The sequence below is a fragment of the Lagenorhynchus albirostris genome, chromosome 2 (genome assembly GCF_949774975.1).
Source record: "Lagenorhynchus albirostris chromosome 2, mLagAlb1.1, whole genome shotgun sequence".
NCBI classification, from domain to species: Eukaryota; Metazoa; Chordata; class Mammalia; order Artiodactyla; family Delphinidae; genus Lagenorhynchus; species Lagenorhynchus albirostris.
Window position 1 is genome coordinate 130,448,437 of NC_083096.1, and position 16,205 is coordinate 130,464,641.

The 16,205-nt window shown below is 41.8% G+C and overlaps 1 protein-coding gene across 9 annotated transcripts in view; it reads right to left on the minus strand.

Annotated features, from left to right (window-relative positions):
* AK4 (adenylate kinase 4) overlaps positions 1-16,205 on the minus strand; it is a 146,528-nt gene that overhangs the window by 110,418 nt on the left and 19,905 nt on the right. For all 9 annotated transcript variants that reach the window (XR_009538908.1, XM_060139844.1, XM_060139839.1 and 6 more), the window contains exon 3: positions 582-701. Coding sequence is in view for 8 of the 9 variants with exons in the window: in XM_060139844.1 (XP_059995827.1) it covers positions 582-701 (120 nt within the window). In the remaining variant the exon portion in view is untranslated. The remainder of the gene's footprint in view (positions 1-581; positions 702-16,205) is intronic.

Sequence of the window (16,205 nt, forward strand, 5' to 3'; positions counted from 1 at the left end):
AGTGTCTTGCTATTTACAAATAACACTGAAAACAAACATCCTTTAACATACATCTTTAGGCAAGAAATCAAGCAGGGAATTGCTGAATCAAAAAATATAAAGACTGCTAAACTGCCCTCCAAAGGTTGCCCATTTTATCCTCTCAAGAATACTTACTTCCTATACTCTTATGGTTTTCAGATTTTCTATCTTTTTTAATCTGACAGGTAAAAAATGATAACTAATGCTTTTAATTTATGTGGCCTATTTTGAATGAAAGAACTTCTGATTTAAGATGAGTCATACTTATGACAACTTAGTCATGGAAACAAAGGCACGATCAAAACTGGAACAATAACAGGAATTCAGTGAAGGTTTGCTTCAAGCTGACGGCTCTAGGGATGGTGGTCTGCAGACAGAGGAATTAAAAGGTTTCACCACGTGAGGTTTCTATCACGTTGCCAAACTGGAATATGTCTAAATAGATGACTGAACGTTTAGGGGAAAAGGGCATTTTGCAACCTGTAAGAAATACGGGAGTGTGCAAGGAGACAACGACCCACTATTGGCAGAGGTCCAGCGGACCCACACGTTCAACTCACCATCCAGTAGCCAGTGCTGGCTGCGCCTGTTCTCCAGCTCTGACAGCATGAGGCGTGTGATCACGTGATCTGGAACCAAAAGACTTTTCTCTATGTACTGCTTTGCCATATCACCAACTTCTATTAAAGACAGGAAAAAGACACTCTCAAAAAAGAAGCTTCAAAAAAAAAAAACTTACAAACTCTTTTCTGACAGTTTTGCCTTCTTTCTCATTCCTCCCTGATGGCACGGGGAAGCTGAGAGGCACAACCACTCCTTAGAGACCAAAGGAAAAATTTTCCACTGCTCTTCTAGAAAGAATGCTGGATGACACAAACATCAACCGGTTTATTTCTTTTCATGAGCCTCAGGATAAGCAGATGGCACCTTGCTGACGCAGTTGTAGAAGCAACGCAGTGTTATTAGTGGAATGCCAAGTTCATAAAAAGATGTGAATTTTAAAATTTTTTTCAAAGAAAAAAATGCTCATATCATAATTTAAAATAACAATTTCTTATATGTGGAAATTGTAAGTTGGGTTCAGGAGAACAAATTAGCAGTTTAAATCTGCTAAATTTCTAGGAACTGAATTTCTTTTTTTAACCAAGATGAAGTCCTCTGCTCTCCAGGGATCTGATAATGAACCATTAAGAAACACATTCTTGACAGGCCAATTAAGTTCTTATAAAAACATATAGCAGAATTATATTACTAGGTAAAAAAGCTCAAGAATCATTTAGCCTCCACCTTCACCTAGAATTTAAGGCAGAGCCCTTCCTTCCCCAGACTGAGCCTATACTCCCAACTCTGACTTCAACACTGAAACGTGGGCGGTGAAGAGTTCCCATCACTGGACAAGGATCTCAAAATTAGGCCCAATGATGTGGATTCGGTAACGTGCAAGAAACAGAACATATATGTGGCTAAACATGAATGTGAACAAAACACATTCATTCAACAAGGATTTGTTGACTGCATACGATTTAACAGGTAATATTCGACAAATGTAACAGTGACTAAAAGTTGCAGTTACTGATCTCTAAGCAGTATTACTTTCCTTAAGCGCAACAGTAACAATCTTAACCGAGAGTACATATTATCCCAGGCACTTATACGTGTTATTTCATTGATTCCTAAGATCCTCAACTTTAGACAGGAGGTAATACCCATATTTTTTAATGACAGCTTTACTGAGATACAATTCACACACCACAACATTCACCATCTTAAAGTGTACAATTCAGTGGTTTTTTAATGCCTCCTCAGCGTTGTGTAACCATCACCACTACCGAATTTCAGAACATTTATATGACCCCAGAAAGAAACCTTGTATCTATTAGCAGTCATTCCCCATTTCCTCCTCCCTCTAGGCCCTGGCTTCTACTAATCCACTTTTTGTCTATAGATTTGCCTACTCTGCACATTTCACATAAATGGAAGCACACGATGTGGTTTTTTGTGTCTGGTTCCTTTACTTAGCATAATGTTTTCAAGATGCATCCATGTTGTACCACCTACAGTACTTCATTCATTTTCATGGCTTAATATTATGATTCCATTGTATGGACATATCATATTTCTTTTCACTCTTTGGATATTCTGAATAATGCTGCAGTGTACAAGTTTTTGTGTGAATGCATGCTTTCAGTTCTCTTCAGTAATACCTGTAAGGTATATATGTTTTATATCTGAAAAATCACTGTCAGACAGAACGCTCAGAGTAACTGACAAGCTTGGTGTTTGCTCTGCAATGGTCAGGCCAGCCCCAGAGCCCTGTTCTTAGTCTCATCCACCAAACTTTAAGGTACATATAAACAACAAATACACATCTTCCAAGGTGAGAGACCAAGACGTGAACTGCCTCCAAATATCCCATGAGGAAACAGTAATGAGTAGGAATTGTCTTGTTTGGAAAAGAGAAGAACCAGAGAAGGCCATGACAACAACTTACCCATAACCTGATACTTGGCCCATGGAAAAGGCATTAATTTATTTAATCCTCAGGGCTTAGAATTAGGACTAGTAGTAGGAATTATAAATGGACAGGAAAAGTTGTCTAAGGAAATGTTTGAATGGAGACTGCCCAGGAAGGGATATTATAGAGAGATTTTGAAAACTGGATTGGGGATTGGGCTTAATTCATGTTTTAGGTCCCTTCAGATGGAGGATTTATGGTATTAGGATATATCTGAATTCAGTAATTTAATGGAGAACAGTATCAAAAATGATACGTCTAAGGCCTCTGATTATCTCCTGACTCTCCTACATGGCTTCCACTGACACCTCTGACACGTATCCTGTACAAACTCAACATTCCCCTCCCACTCTGCTCTTAACCTAGTGTTTCCTGCCTCCTCAGTAATGGAGTCCTCCATTATCCGCAGTTTTATTGGATTCAGTTACCCGAGGTCAACCACGGTCTGAAAATATTAAATGGAAAATTCCAGAAATAAGCAACTCGTAAGTTTTAAATCGGGTGCCGTTCTGAGCAGCATGATGAAATCTCTTGCCGTCCTACTCCATACAGCCTGGGATGTGAATCATCCCTTGGTCCGGAGTATCCCACCTGTTAGTCACTTAGTAGCTGTCTTGGTTATCAGATCAACTGTCTCAGTACCTTCAAGTGACCATATTTTACATAATAATGACACAAAGTGCAAGAAGAGTGATGTTGGCCATTTGGGTGTGCTAAAGAGAAGCTGTAAAGTGCTTCGTTTAAGTGAAAAGGTAAAAGTTCGACTTAAGGAGGAACGAAAAACATTGTATGCTGAGGCTGCTAAGGTATATGGTAAGAACAAATCTATCCGTGAAATTGCGAAGAAGGAAAAAGAAATTCATGCCAGTTTTGCTGCTGAACCTCAAACTGCGGAAGTTATGAACACAGTGCATGATAAGGGCTTAGTTAAGATGAAAAATGCATTAAATTTGTACAATAAGATACTCTGAGACCACATTCACGTAACTTTTAGTACAGTATATTGTTATAATTGTTCTATTTTATTTTTTATTTATTTATTTTTTTAACATCTTTATTGGGGTATAATTGCTTTACAATGGTGGGTTAGTTTCTGCTTTATAACAAAGTGAATCAGTTATACATATACATATGTTCCCATATCTTTTCCCTCTTGCGTCTCCCTCCCTCCCACCCTCCCTATCCCACCCCCACAGGTGGTCACAAAGCACCAAGCTGATCTCCCTGTGCTATGCGGCTGCTTCCCACTAGCTATCTACCTTACGTTTGGTAGTGTATATATGTCCATGCCTCTCTCTCGCTTTGTCACAGCTCACCCTTCCCCTTCCCCATATCCTCAAGTCCGTTCTCTAGTAGGTCTGTGTCTTTATTCCTGTCTTACCCCTAGGTTCTTCATGACATTTTTTTTTCTTAAATTCCATATATATGTCTTAGCATACGGTATTTGTCTTTCTCTTTCTGACTTACTTCACTCTGTATGACAGACTCTAGGTCTATCCACCTCATTACAAATAGCTCAATTTCATTTCTTTCTATGGCTGAGTAATATTCCATTGTATATATGTGCCACATCTTCTTTATCCATTCATCCGATGATGGGCACTTAGGTTGTTTCCATCTCTGGGCTATTGTAAATAGAGCTGCAATGAACATTTTGGTAATTTGTTCTATTTTATTAATTATTGTTGTTAATCTCTTACTTTACCTAATTTATAAATTACTTTACCATAAAATTACTTTATCGAAATTACTTTATCCTAGGTATGTATGTATAGAGAAAAAACATACTATATATATATATACATATATATATGTATATATATAGGGTTCAGTACTCTCTGTAGTTTCAGGCATCAACTGGGGGCCTTGGAACCTATTCCCCATGAATAAGGGGATGTCACCTAAGGTTAAGCACAGTTGTCTTGATTTTCTTGATTTTCCCCATTCTTTTATATCTAACTGAACATGAAGATTTTGAAATTCTACTTCCACAGTGTCTCTCATATCCAAGACAACTGATCAAAACATAATAGTGCAACAGTAACAATTGGTCAACAAATTTGAGCAAGCTGTGGGGATGCTGCAGAACAGGCTATGTCGTTGTGAGGAGAGAGAAGGGCAGCGATGGCCCTGGACCACCCTGGTAGTTAACAGGAGTGCATGGCTTCTCAGAAAGCTGAGCCAAAGGAAGGCAGCAGCTAGATACACTCCAAAACCTAATTTAGAAATCTTTATAGAGTGAAGAGGAGACAATTGGTCAGAGAACCAACAGACTGATAAACCGTCTCATAGCTAAGATCAAAGTGGGTCCTTTACCCATACCAATCATTGACCATCTACAAAATCAAAAGATTGCTTCTGGGGTGTTCCACGTATCAGTCAACCAAAAGAATAAATAATTAGACTACCTTAACAGCCAATTCTCAATTCTTAGCTTACCTGGCTTGTCAGTAGCATGCGAGATGGCTCCTTTGCAATAAGTACAGCAGCTAGAGTGATCCTTTTAAAATGCAAGCCCATCATAACCCTCCAATGACTTCCCATCTCATTGAAAGTATAAGCCAAGTCCTCACCTTGGTCTCCAAGGCCCTGTGTGATTAGGCCCTAGTTCTCTGACCCCATCTCCTACTTCTCTCCTCATTGCCCATCCTATTCCAGACACAACAGCCTCCTTGCACTTTCCTGAAGATCATAAGCATGTGCCCTCGCCAGGACCTTTGCATTTGTTCTTTCCTCCGCAGGGAACGCTCTGTCCTCCAGAATTTCACATGGGTCAAGCCCTCATTGCATCCAGATCTCTGATTAAGTATCACCTCAAAATGGGCTTCTTGGGGCTTCCCTGGTGGCACAGTGGTTAAGAGTCCGCCTGCCAATGTAGGGGACACGGGTTCGTGCCCCGGTCTGGGAGGATCCCACATGCCGCGGAGCGGCTGGGCCCGTGAGCCATGGCCGCTGAGCCTGCGCGTCCGGAGCCTGTGCTCCGCAACGGGAGAGGCCACAACAGTGAGAGGCCCGCGTACAGCGAAAAAAAAAAAAAAAGGGCTTCCCACCCTATCTCAGCAGCACAAGCACAAACACACACCCCTATCACCCTCTACTCTCTTATCCTACTGTGCATTATTTTCTAGAACTACAGACTTTACATATTGTATATTGATGTATTTGTGAATTCACTTTCTGTCCTCCCCCATCAGAATATTGCTATTAGTTCATTGAAAAAATAATACTACTTTCCTCACTGCCATATCCTCAGTGCTTAGAATATAATCTGGCATGTATAGATAACTCCATAAAATTTTGTTGCATGAATGAATGAATACTGAAGATTACAGAGAATTCTTTTCCCCTGGCAAAAATCAATGTGATCTTCCTATACAGTTATTACAGAAGCATTTCCCCAAGATCATAGATAGCTCAACTTTGCCAGGTATCAACCTTTTCAAGGGAAATATAGACGAAGTGTGATCAGTACTAACTAGGTGAGACGGCCATGTAGGGTTTCATAGCTCAGTCTTATTTCCTCAGCCTTTCAAACTATGAATAGCAATGAATGAGGTCAGGGAGGGAAAACTGGGGAGAAGGAAACACCAGGACCCAACGTTGCAGAGGCATGGGGCTGCTTGGCATACTTCGAGGAACTTCAATTAGTGACATCTGACAAAACCACGCCATGAGAGAGAGCTAGACAGGTAGGTTAAGGAGTCTGGGCTTCGAGGGACTAAAGGAAAAATGGGTAGTTCCAGAAATGCCATTCCCACAGCTAAAGCCAACTATTTAACTTGCAGGGCCCAGCGCAAAATGAAAATATGGAGCCTCCTTGTTCAAAAACTAAAAATTTCTAGATGGCAACAGCAGAGCATTACACTAAGCGCAGGGCCTTGTGTGACTACACAAGCCAATGCCCACGGCGATGTGAAATTTGGACAGGGTTGGCATGGTGAAAGCCAAGGAGGCTGTGACAATAATCCAAGCGCAAACAGGCCTGGTCCAAAGCAGAGGTAACATCAGAAGACCTTCTGGCCCTTGAGAGTACCTTGAGCTAACCCAACGGAGACTGTGCAACTCCAAGTTCAAAATAACCCTGTGGAAGACTTCCAGAACCATCTTAATCCAATTTACTAGTGAAGAGAAAGATCTAAGCAGCATCCTTTCCCATTTTTGGCAGCCCGGGCTCTTCTCTGGAGCAGGACAGACAGCATGCCCTCTAATCTGATACAAAATCAAACTTGCTCCATGTCTCTCACTCCACACCCCACCCCCCCTAAAAACCAGGAAAAGCCAAGAGCAGCCAGAGCAAAGTGGCCTTAACATATCTACACCTGAATGAAGACTTCACTATAGCAGCAATCTGAAATAAAACACTAGTTAGAAGACAAGCCCATTCCAGAAAACAGGACCTTCATCTGCCCTTGTCAGTTTGCTTGGAGGAGAAAGCAGTATCATTAAACGCTAATGCCAGCATGTTTGGATAAAACACATACCTGCTCCAATTCCTCAAGCAGTATTCCAAAGAAAGGCTGTACCTACACATACGTTGTCTTACACTAGTTTTGCATCCTTAGTGTGTACACGTATGTGCACGCGCACACACACACACACACACTCACTAAAATAATAAACCATAAACGACCAGGAAGGTTTCAAAAATAAACTTAATAAATTAAGAGTAATTCAAATAAAGGCCAACAGCTTTGCATATCTTAAGTGTCACAACAACTAAAAAATAAAAATAAAACTAATCATCTGTTTATGAGATTGACCAGAACACCAGAGATTAAGGCCACATTTGGAAAAACTTTCTTCAGAAATGGAAAGTGTCAGATGACAAAATGGTATGTATTATAAAATTATGTATGTACGTGTATGTATAGATATATATTACCATTGTCAATGTTAAATGTATTAGAAGAAAATACACCTCTTTTAAAATATAAATTTTGTAGCAATGCATCTTAAAAACCTATTCCATTTAATTACTACTAAATATAAATTAAAATAGACATGACCTTGGTTACCTTGAGAAATATATATTTTCAATTTCTAGCCAGATCAGACAACATATAAGTTTTCAGAATTTAACACTACCTATTAAGTTGTATATTTAAAATAACACCAAATAGAAAAATTTAAGATAACACAGAACTTAAGTACCTATTAAATAGGTCATTTCTCCAAAACTCAGGCTTCCAGGCTATGGAAGATATTTTTATTGACCTCAGTTCTTTCACATTAAAGTTGTCCATATTCGCCTTAACAGACTGACATAGATCATTGTATTCTGGGCAGCAAATATGGCAAAACACTGTCCACTGCTAAAAGGGGAAGATTTTGGGCACACGATTTGAATTATCTTGATTACAAAGAAAACACCGGGACTTCCCTGGTGGTGCAATGGTTAAGAATCCACCTGCCAATGCAGGGGACACGGGTTTGATCCCCGGCCCAGGAAGATCCCACAGGCCACAGAGCAACTAAGCCCATGCACCACAACTACTGAGCCTGTGCTCTAGAGCACACGAGCCACAACTACTGAGCCCGCGTGCCACAACTACTGAGCCCACGTGCCACAACTACTGAAGCCCACGTGCCTAGAGCCCGTGCTCCGCAACAAGAGAAGCCACCACAGTGAGAAGCCCATAACGAAGAGTAGCCCCCGCTCGCCGCAACTAGAGAAAGCCTGCACGCAGCAACAAAGACCCAAATATAAAATAAATTTATAAAAAAGAAAGAAAAGAAAAAAAAATACCTTTGTCTAAATAACTAGGAGAGCCACTAAGCAAATAACATTTCTTTAGAAAAACCATGAGAAGACACTCGCAGATAAGTAGGTGACACAAAATCCATTCTATAGCCGCCCTAAATATTCACAACTGCCAGCTCAAACATTCCAGAGACTGAATGACTTCCAAAAAGAAATAAATGCATAAAGGTCCAATATGTGAAAGGCAGATTACTGGAATGGGGCGGTGGGGGGAGATGGTAAACACTTCACTCAGGGGAAACTGGAGAATATGGGATGTGGTTGGTTTCATGGTTTAAATACTCTCTGAATCCACTTAATACTCACTCAGTTAATATTTATTCAGCATCTACCATGGGCCAGGCCCTGTGCCAACCTCAGAGGAGGCCTGTCCCAGAGCTCAGAACCTAAACACGGGGATCAGATGCCAGCCACAGAAAGCTTTCAATAGCAAAATTTTATGGAATTTTACTCTGTCAGCTAAAAAAATTAAATAGTCGGTAATTATCACATTAAGTTATACAAGCTCTTACGTTGTCAATAAAATTCTGTATAAATATATTTTGAAACAGAAAGAGGCTATTGGTCACAAACTAAATGAGGGTATTTGGTCCAATATTCAACCTGCCAGCTAATTCACCTTTGACCACTGAAGAGTTATCCCTAAAATCCTAGTCCAGAGTTAACAGAAAGTCAACCAGGATCCCTTAATCTCTTGACACTGGAGACAAAAAGATCTGTTTTAACAAAGGTGGAGATTAAGAAAGATAATCAACTTTAGTCAGGTAAAATCCACTACTGGAATGGAAGTCTCTTGAAACCAAACCTCAACTACTATTAATACTTTAAGCAAAGGCAAGTGAGGTCTTTTTATTTGATTTGAATATATCTGTCTTGTGTCTTTCTTTGTCAAATACTTTTTTCAGTAACTAGCCCAGAAAGTTCCAGCGTAAGGACAACCATGACAAGGGTGTTTTGTGGCATGGGCCTCCAACCAGCTGTGCAATGACCCTGCCAGCACCCTACCAGAGACCTCCCACTTTATCCCTAGTGTACGCGAGTCACTCCAATTACTCAGAGCCACAGGTGAAAACTCTCTTCCCCAGGAACGTGCCACTTATCTAACCAAAATATTCTGTGCATCTACCACACGCAAGGCACAAGAGATACAAATGTAAGAACACCTCCAAGAATGAGGAGTGGGGACAGACTCATGAACATAATTATTAAAAAGTGTATGCTCGGGGGCTTCCCTGGTGGCACAGTGGTTGAGAGTCCACCTGCCGATGCAGGGGACACGGATTCGTGCCCCAGTCCGGGAGGATCCCACATGCCGCGGAGCGGCTGGGCCCGTGAGCCATGGCCGCTAAGCCTGCACGTCCGGAGCCTGTGCTGCGCAACGGGAGAGGCCACAACAGTGAGAGGCCCGCGTACCGCGCAAAAAAAAAAAAAAAAAAAAAAAGTGTACGCTCGGGGACTTCCCTGGTGGTCCAGCGGTAAAGAATCTGCCTTCCAATGCAGGGGATGCAGGTTCGATCCCTGGTCGGGGAACTAAGATCCCACGTGACACGGGGCAACTAAGCCCACGCACCACAACTACTGAGCTCGCACGCCTCAACAAGCGAGCCCGCGTGCCACAAACTACAGAGCCCACGTGCCGCAACTAGAGAGAGAACACCCGCACGCCGCAGCTAAAGAGAAGCCCCTGAGCCGCAACGAAGACCCAAAGCAGCCAAAAAAAACTATAATAATAATAAAATAAAATAAATAAAATTTAAAAAGAAGGGACCTGAGATAAATTTATAACTTATTTATTGTAAAATAATGCAAAATCTTGAAACTATAAAGACTAATCCTATTTGTTCTTTGTTCCTTTGGACATCATCAGACTAAGATGCCCAACAGGTTCAGGTCACTGACCACATCTCTCTCCTGATTTCACATGAACTACACCTGTCTTCAAAACCTTTCCTCTGCCATTCAATCTCAGGGTAAAAAATTTAGCTCATCATGGGGTCAATTATTATTTGTGTTTTAACCAAAGGAAATTGCAGCAAAAAATTATTTAAATCCGTGATCTATATAATCAATTACTCCCTACATCAAAAGGATGTTAACAGTAAAAAAATTTCTTTTTCTTTTTAGATTTGAGCCCAAATTTATGTAAAGTACAAATGTTTATCTCTTTACCACTAATTCTGAGATTAAAATGAAAGAATTTGTAATGTGATTTCTTTTTTTCTATCGAGATATGACTCACATATAACATTACATCGGTTTCAGGCCTACAACATAATGATTTGATGTTCACATATATTTTGAAATGATCACCACCATCAGTCTAGTTAACATCTGTCATCATACATAGTTACAAACTTCTTTTTTTTCTTTCGGCTGCACCACACAGCATGTGGGATTTTAGTTCCCTGACGAATGGATCGAACCCACACCCCCTGCAGTGGAAGCACGGAGTCTTAACCACTGGATGGCCAGGGAAGTCCCTAAACGTTTTTTCTTATGATGAGAACTTTTAAGATATATTCTCTTAGCAACATTCAAATACGTAATACAGTATTATTAATTATAGCCGCCATGTTACACATGACATCCCAGGACTCTTATAACTGAAGTTTGTACCTTTTGATCCCCCAAAGCCCCCGCCTCTGGCGACCACCAATCTGTTGACCACCAATCTGTTCTCCATATCTATGAGCTCAAGGTTTTTTTGTTTTGTTTTGTGTGTTTTTTAGATTCCACATAAGTGAGATCATACAGTTTATTTACTCGTGATATCTGCATTTTTATCAAGGGACAATACCGTTTCAAAACTACTGTTAACGGCTTCATAATGAGGCAAAGAGCCAATAGGCTACGATAAATTACCACCAGGCTGGGAATCTGGAGTCTTGATCTGAAGTTTGCCTCCAAGTCTCTGCCCACAGGACTGAACACATCAATGTCCTTCACTTATCGCGGCCTCAAGTTTCCTCATCTGCGCGAGGGAGGTGGGCTCTTCCTCTGCCATCCCAGAGGTGGAATTTCAATTTCCCGTACCTGGCTTTTGGCTTAGAGGGCTGGCTCCTCAGTACGCCTGAAACCACAGCAGGATCCTTTCCACCACCAAGACTCTACCTCTGAGGTGAGGACAGGGACCCCAGAGACTGAGAGTCTCCCTGCCTTCATGGGCAGCTAAGGCACTGATCATTACGCCCATTCTAGATGTGAGGAGTGGCGTCCGGACCAGAACTCGGGCGTGACAATCTGCCTGGGAATAAGGGCCAATGCTCTGTTTGGCCTCTTTGCTTTTTTTCCTCTCTAGCCAGACTGGATATTTGCATTCACTTAGTCTAATTTTGTACCCTGGGTCCAGAAATATGTTGGCCGTGGGTGTGTTTCTGTAATAGCCAAGATAAAAATATGCATGGACAGAAACCATGACTCTGGATAGGGTAGGGGCTAGCATTACTGAGAAAGAAGGTGATCCAATATCTAAGCACAAGGAATACCCTTAAGCCTTCTCATCCCACTAGCAGGTCAATTATGTGACCGCCTCCCCCCCACACACACACAGATTCAAAGAATCAAATGGTACAGTAACTTCATTTTAAGACTTTAAATAAATCGTGAAAAGAAAAAGATACTGGAATTTCATTAAGCCAAAAAAAAAATCTGGATGTCCTACGTCGGGAATATTTTCTTGGCCTAGAATAGGAACACATGCATTTATAGACACACCATGAACATCTGGAGAAGGACCACACGCTGCCTTATGTAAGCAGCAAAGGAGAAAAAGAAGATTGGGGTGAAGGCAACAGAATCTGGGCAAGGGAACAAATGGGGAAAGGCAAGTAATAGTAATCCACAAGGTTTACCAAAATCAAAGATTAGTTTTAGACCCAGAGCATTTAACCATCTCCTCAAGCTCAAGTTCTGCAAGTCTGCCTTGGCATCCACCACACCGGGTACTTTCAGCTCCAAGGGGTGGGATCATACTTCAAATCTTACAAGCTCTCTAGATTTTCTCAACTCCCCTGTGACCTTATCACAACCCAACTACTAGCCCCATTCAGAGGACAGGGAGGAATTTCACTTTTAAAGCAACAAAAAAGGAACTCCTTCCCATTGCAGAAGATCCCGGGTGTGGAATCTGGCTGTACCAGGCGTCTTGTCGGCTGCCTCTCTGGGCAGGATCTTGGCTGCAGATCTGTACAAGGGAAGCTGCTGTTTCCTCCAGTGCCATCTGCTCACACAGAATGGATTGCTACTGCTGCCCATGGGGGACTTTTTTTCTCTCTCTCTCTGCCTCCCTCCCTTTTCCCTCCCTTTGTCATAGCTTTCCGGCAATATTCTGGTCAAGCACTACTCCAAGAACACCGAAGAGGTACACGTTCCCCAGCCTCCCATGGCTGGTAGGAGAGAGTCCTGCGAACAAAGGGAAAGAGAAGGAGGGAACCAGCTGCCGCTACCACTCTTTTTGCTAGGGCTCCCAGCGGGGTCACGTGGTCCACTGAGAAGGCCGACATGCAATCACCCTTTAACACCAGCAAGGACAACAACAACAACAATAATAATACCAGAGGGCAGTCATATGAAAAACAGTACGGAGGTTCTGCAAACAATCAAAAATAGAACTACCATATGATCCAGCAACTCCACCCTGGGTATTTATCCAAAGAAAATGAAAACACCAACTTGAAGAGACTTATGTAGCCCCATGTTCACTACAGTTCAATAGCCAAGATATGGAAACAACCTAAAGGTCCATAAGTAGATGAATGGATAAAGGAGAGGTGAGAGAGAAATACATACTTACATACATACATACACACACACTCATATACACACAGACACACACACACAGCGGAATATTACTCAGCCATAACAAAGAAGGAAATCTTGCCATTTGCCACATGGATAGACCTTCCGGGCATCATGCTAAGTGAAATAAGTCAGACAGGGACTTCCCTGGTGGTCCAGTGGTTAAGAATCCATCTTCCAATAAAGGGGATGCAGGTTCAATCCCTGTTCCAGGAACTAAGATCCCACATGCCACGGGGCAACTAAGCCTGTGCGCGCAACTGCTGAACGCCAGAGCCACAACTAGAGAGCCCGTGCACCGCAACTACTGAGCCCATGTGCCACAACGGGAGAAGCCCATGCTTTGCAACGAAGATCCCACATGCTGCAACTAAGACCCAACACAGCCAAAAATTAAATAAATAAATAAAAGTAGAGAAGGAAGTCAGAGAAAGACAAATACCATATGCTCTCTCTTATATGTGGAACCTAAAAAAAACAACAAAGAAAACCAACCAAGCTCATGGACACAGAGAACAGACTGGTGGTTGCCAGAGGAAGGGGGTGAGGGATGTGTAAAATGGGTAACGGGGCTCAAAAGGTATAAACTTCCAGTTGTAAAATAAGTCAGTCATGGGGAATGTAATGTACGGCATGGCAGCCACAGTTGATAATACTGTACTGCATATTGAGAAGCTGCTAAGAGAGTAGATTTTAAAAGTTCTCATCACGAGAGAGACGAGAATTAACAAAATTAATTCTGTTAACTATGTGACAGATGTTAACGAGACTTACTGTGATCTTTTCATAAGATATACAAATATCATTATGTTGTACACCTGAAACTAATATAATGTTGTATGCCAACTATACCTCCATAAAAATAAATGAATAAAATAAAATCAGGTCAATTTAAAATAGATAGATAAGATAGACAGATAGACAGAGAGATAGACAGACAGATAGAGTGTAATGGGGGAAAATACCAGAGGCAACAGTCATTAAACACTTAAGTGCTGGACCAGTGGTTGTCAAACTGCTGTCAGTATCACAATTCTGGTTTTGAAATTAAAAAGTGTTTTGTACACAAAAAGGGAGAGTATTACAAATTTTTTAAATGTATGTCATTTTATGTATTTGTATGTATATAGTTAATTGCAAAGTTCTACTAATTCCTACTGTTCAAAAAATGATTAAAGATGACAATTTAGGTGATACAGACAAACTTTAAGCACTTCATAAAGGACACAGTCTCCTTTCAGAGAACTGCAAAATGGGGCAGAAGGCAGGAAGCCCTTTATAGGATAAAGAATAAAGAACAAGGAAGAGACAAGAAAAAGATATCTGATTGGCTGGGGCCACATCGTCGGTCGATCTGGTTTAGGGTGAGAAGACCTAGAGCTGGCTTGGCATTTGGCGACTGGCTGACTGGATGTACCACGTTTATGGTCAAGCAGAACACTGACATGGACACGAAACTTACCTGAGTTTCAGTTTGCTGGTGTGGCACACCAAGCAGAAGCAATTCCATCTTGGGCCTAGAAATTTATTTCAACCTTATTATGGGTCACATTAAACAAATTAAACACTGGGCCAAGCCCTACTCAAGCCACTTATATGCATTATCTCATTTGATTTTTACAACAAGGCTAACACGTAGTACCATTTTTTTTTTTTTTTTTTTTTTGGCCACGCCACACAGCATGTGGGATCTTAGTTCCCTCACCAGGGACTGAACCCGTGCACGCTGCAGTGGAAGAGCAGAGTGCTAACCACTGGACCTCCAGGGAAGTCCCAGAGGTAGTACCATTATTATCCTTGGTTTATAGTTGAAGAAATGGAGATACGAAGTGCTTTAGCTTCCCAGGCGATGCATTCCCAGAGCCTGTATCTTACATGCCCGAAAGTGCTGGATTCCCTGGCCCTGCCTCCAAGCCTTTCTCCACTTCCTCAAGCAACTAGTCTCTTCCTCCCAATTCCTCCCACAGTGCCATCCTTTGTTCAGCCATCTGCCCTCTCCCCTTCTGAACTGAGAACATCTCAACTGCAGGTCTGGTCTAGATGAGTGACCTAAACTAAGCCTCCGGGAGCAAAGGATGCCTTCAAGAGGTTTTCAAAGTTGAATAAGTAAACAAATAAAAATAGAATTTTTTAAAAAGGAAGGAAAGCAAAATGTAGCAAGAAAAATAAATAAATAAACCCTGACACTTGAGGGTCTGTCCTAGGCAAAGGGAAACTAAGTCTCTTTTTTTAATAAATTTATTTTTTTTGGCTGTGTTGGGTCTTTGTTGCTGCACAGGGGCTTTCTCTAGTTGTGGTGAGCGGGGGCTACTCTTCGTTGCGGTGCGCGGGCTTCTCATTGCGGTGGCTTCTCTTGTTGTGGAGCACGGGCTCTAGGCACACGGGCTTCAGTAGTTGTGGCACGCGAGCTCAGTAGTTGCGGCGCACAGGCTTAGTTGCTCCGCGGCAATGTGGGATCTTACCTGGACCAGGGCTTGAACTCGTGTCCCCTGCATTGGCAGGCGGATTCTTAACCACTGCGCCACCAGGGAAGTCTTGGGAAACTGAGTCTTAATAATACTCTTCTCTTTCTTAGAAGTACTTGAGGGGACATAAGAAACTTTTATCTAAAATTTAATAAGATTTATAAAACACACTAAAGTTTTAAAGCCTATGTCTACACTTCATTCAGGGAAAGCAATTTAATGAGTTTTTGGCTCAGCAAAGGTAGGGCTAGGATTTATCTGTGGGGTAGACGCTGAAAACGTAAACTGCTCTGGATAAGAAAGTAACAACAGGTTTTGGATGATTGAAAGCTGGTAGATAGAAAAAGAGCAAAATTTCCAGAAGGGAGAAGAACAGGAAGGTAAACTGAACTTGAAGGTAGGAGAGGGGCAGGCAGGGCTAAAGGGGTGTGTAGGGAATGGCAGACAGGTTTTCAGACAGTGGTGTCTAATATGCCATGTCAGGACTTCCCTGGCGGTCCAGGGGTTAAGACTCCATGCTTCCACTGCAGCGGGGTCCGGGTTCGATCTCTGGTCGACTGGGGAACTAAAATCCCACAAGCTGCGTGGTGTGGCCAAAAATAATAATAATATGCCATGTCAAGATGTTGCTTATGCCAGCCTCTAA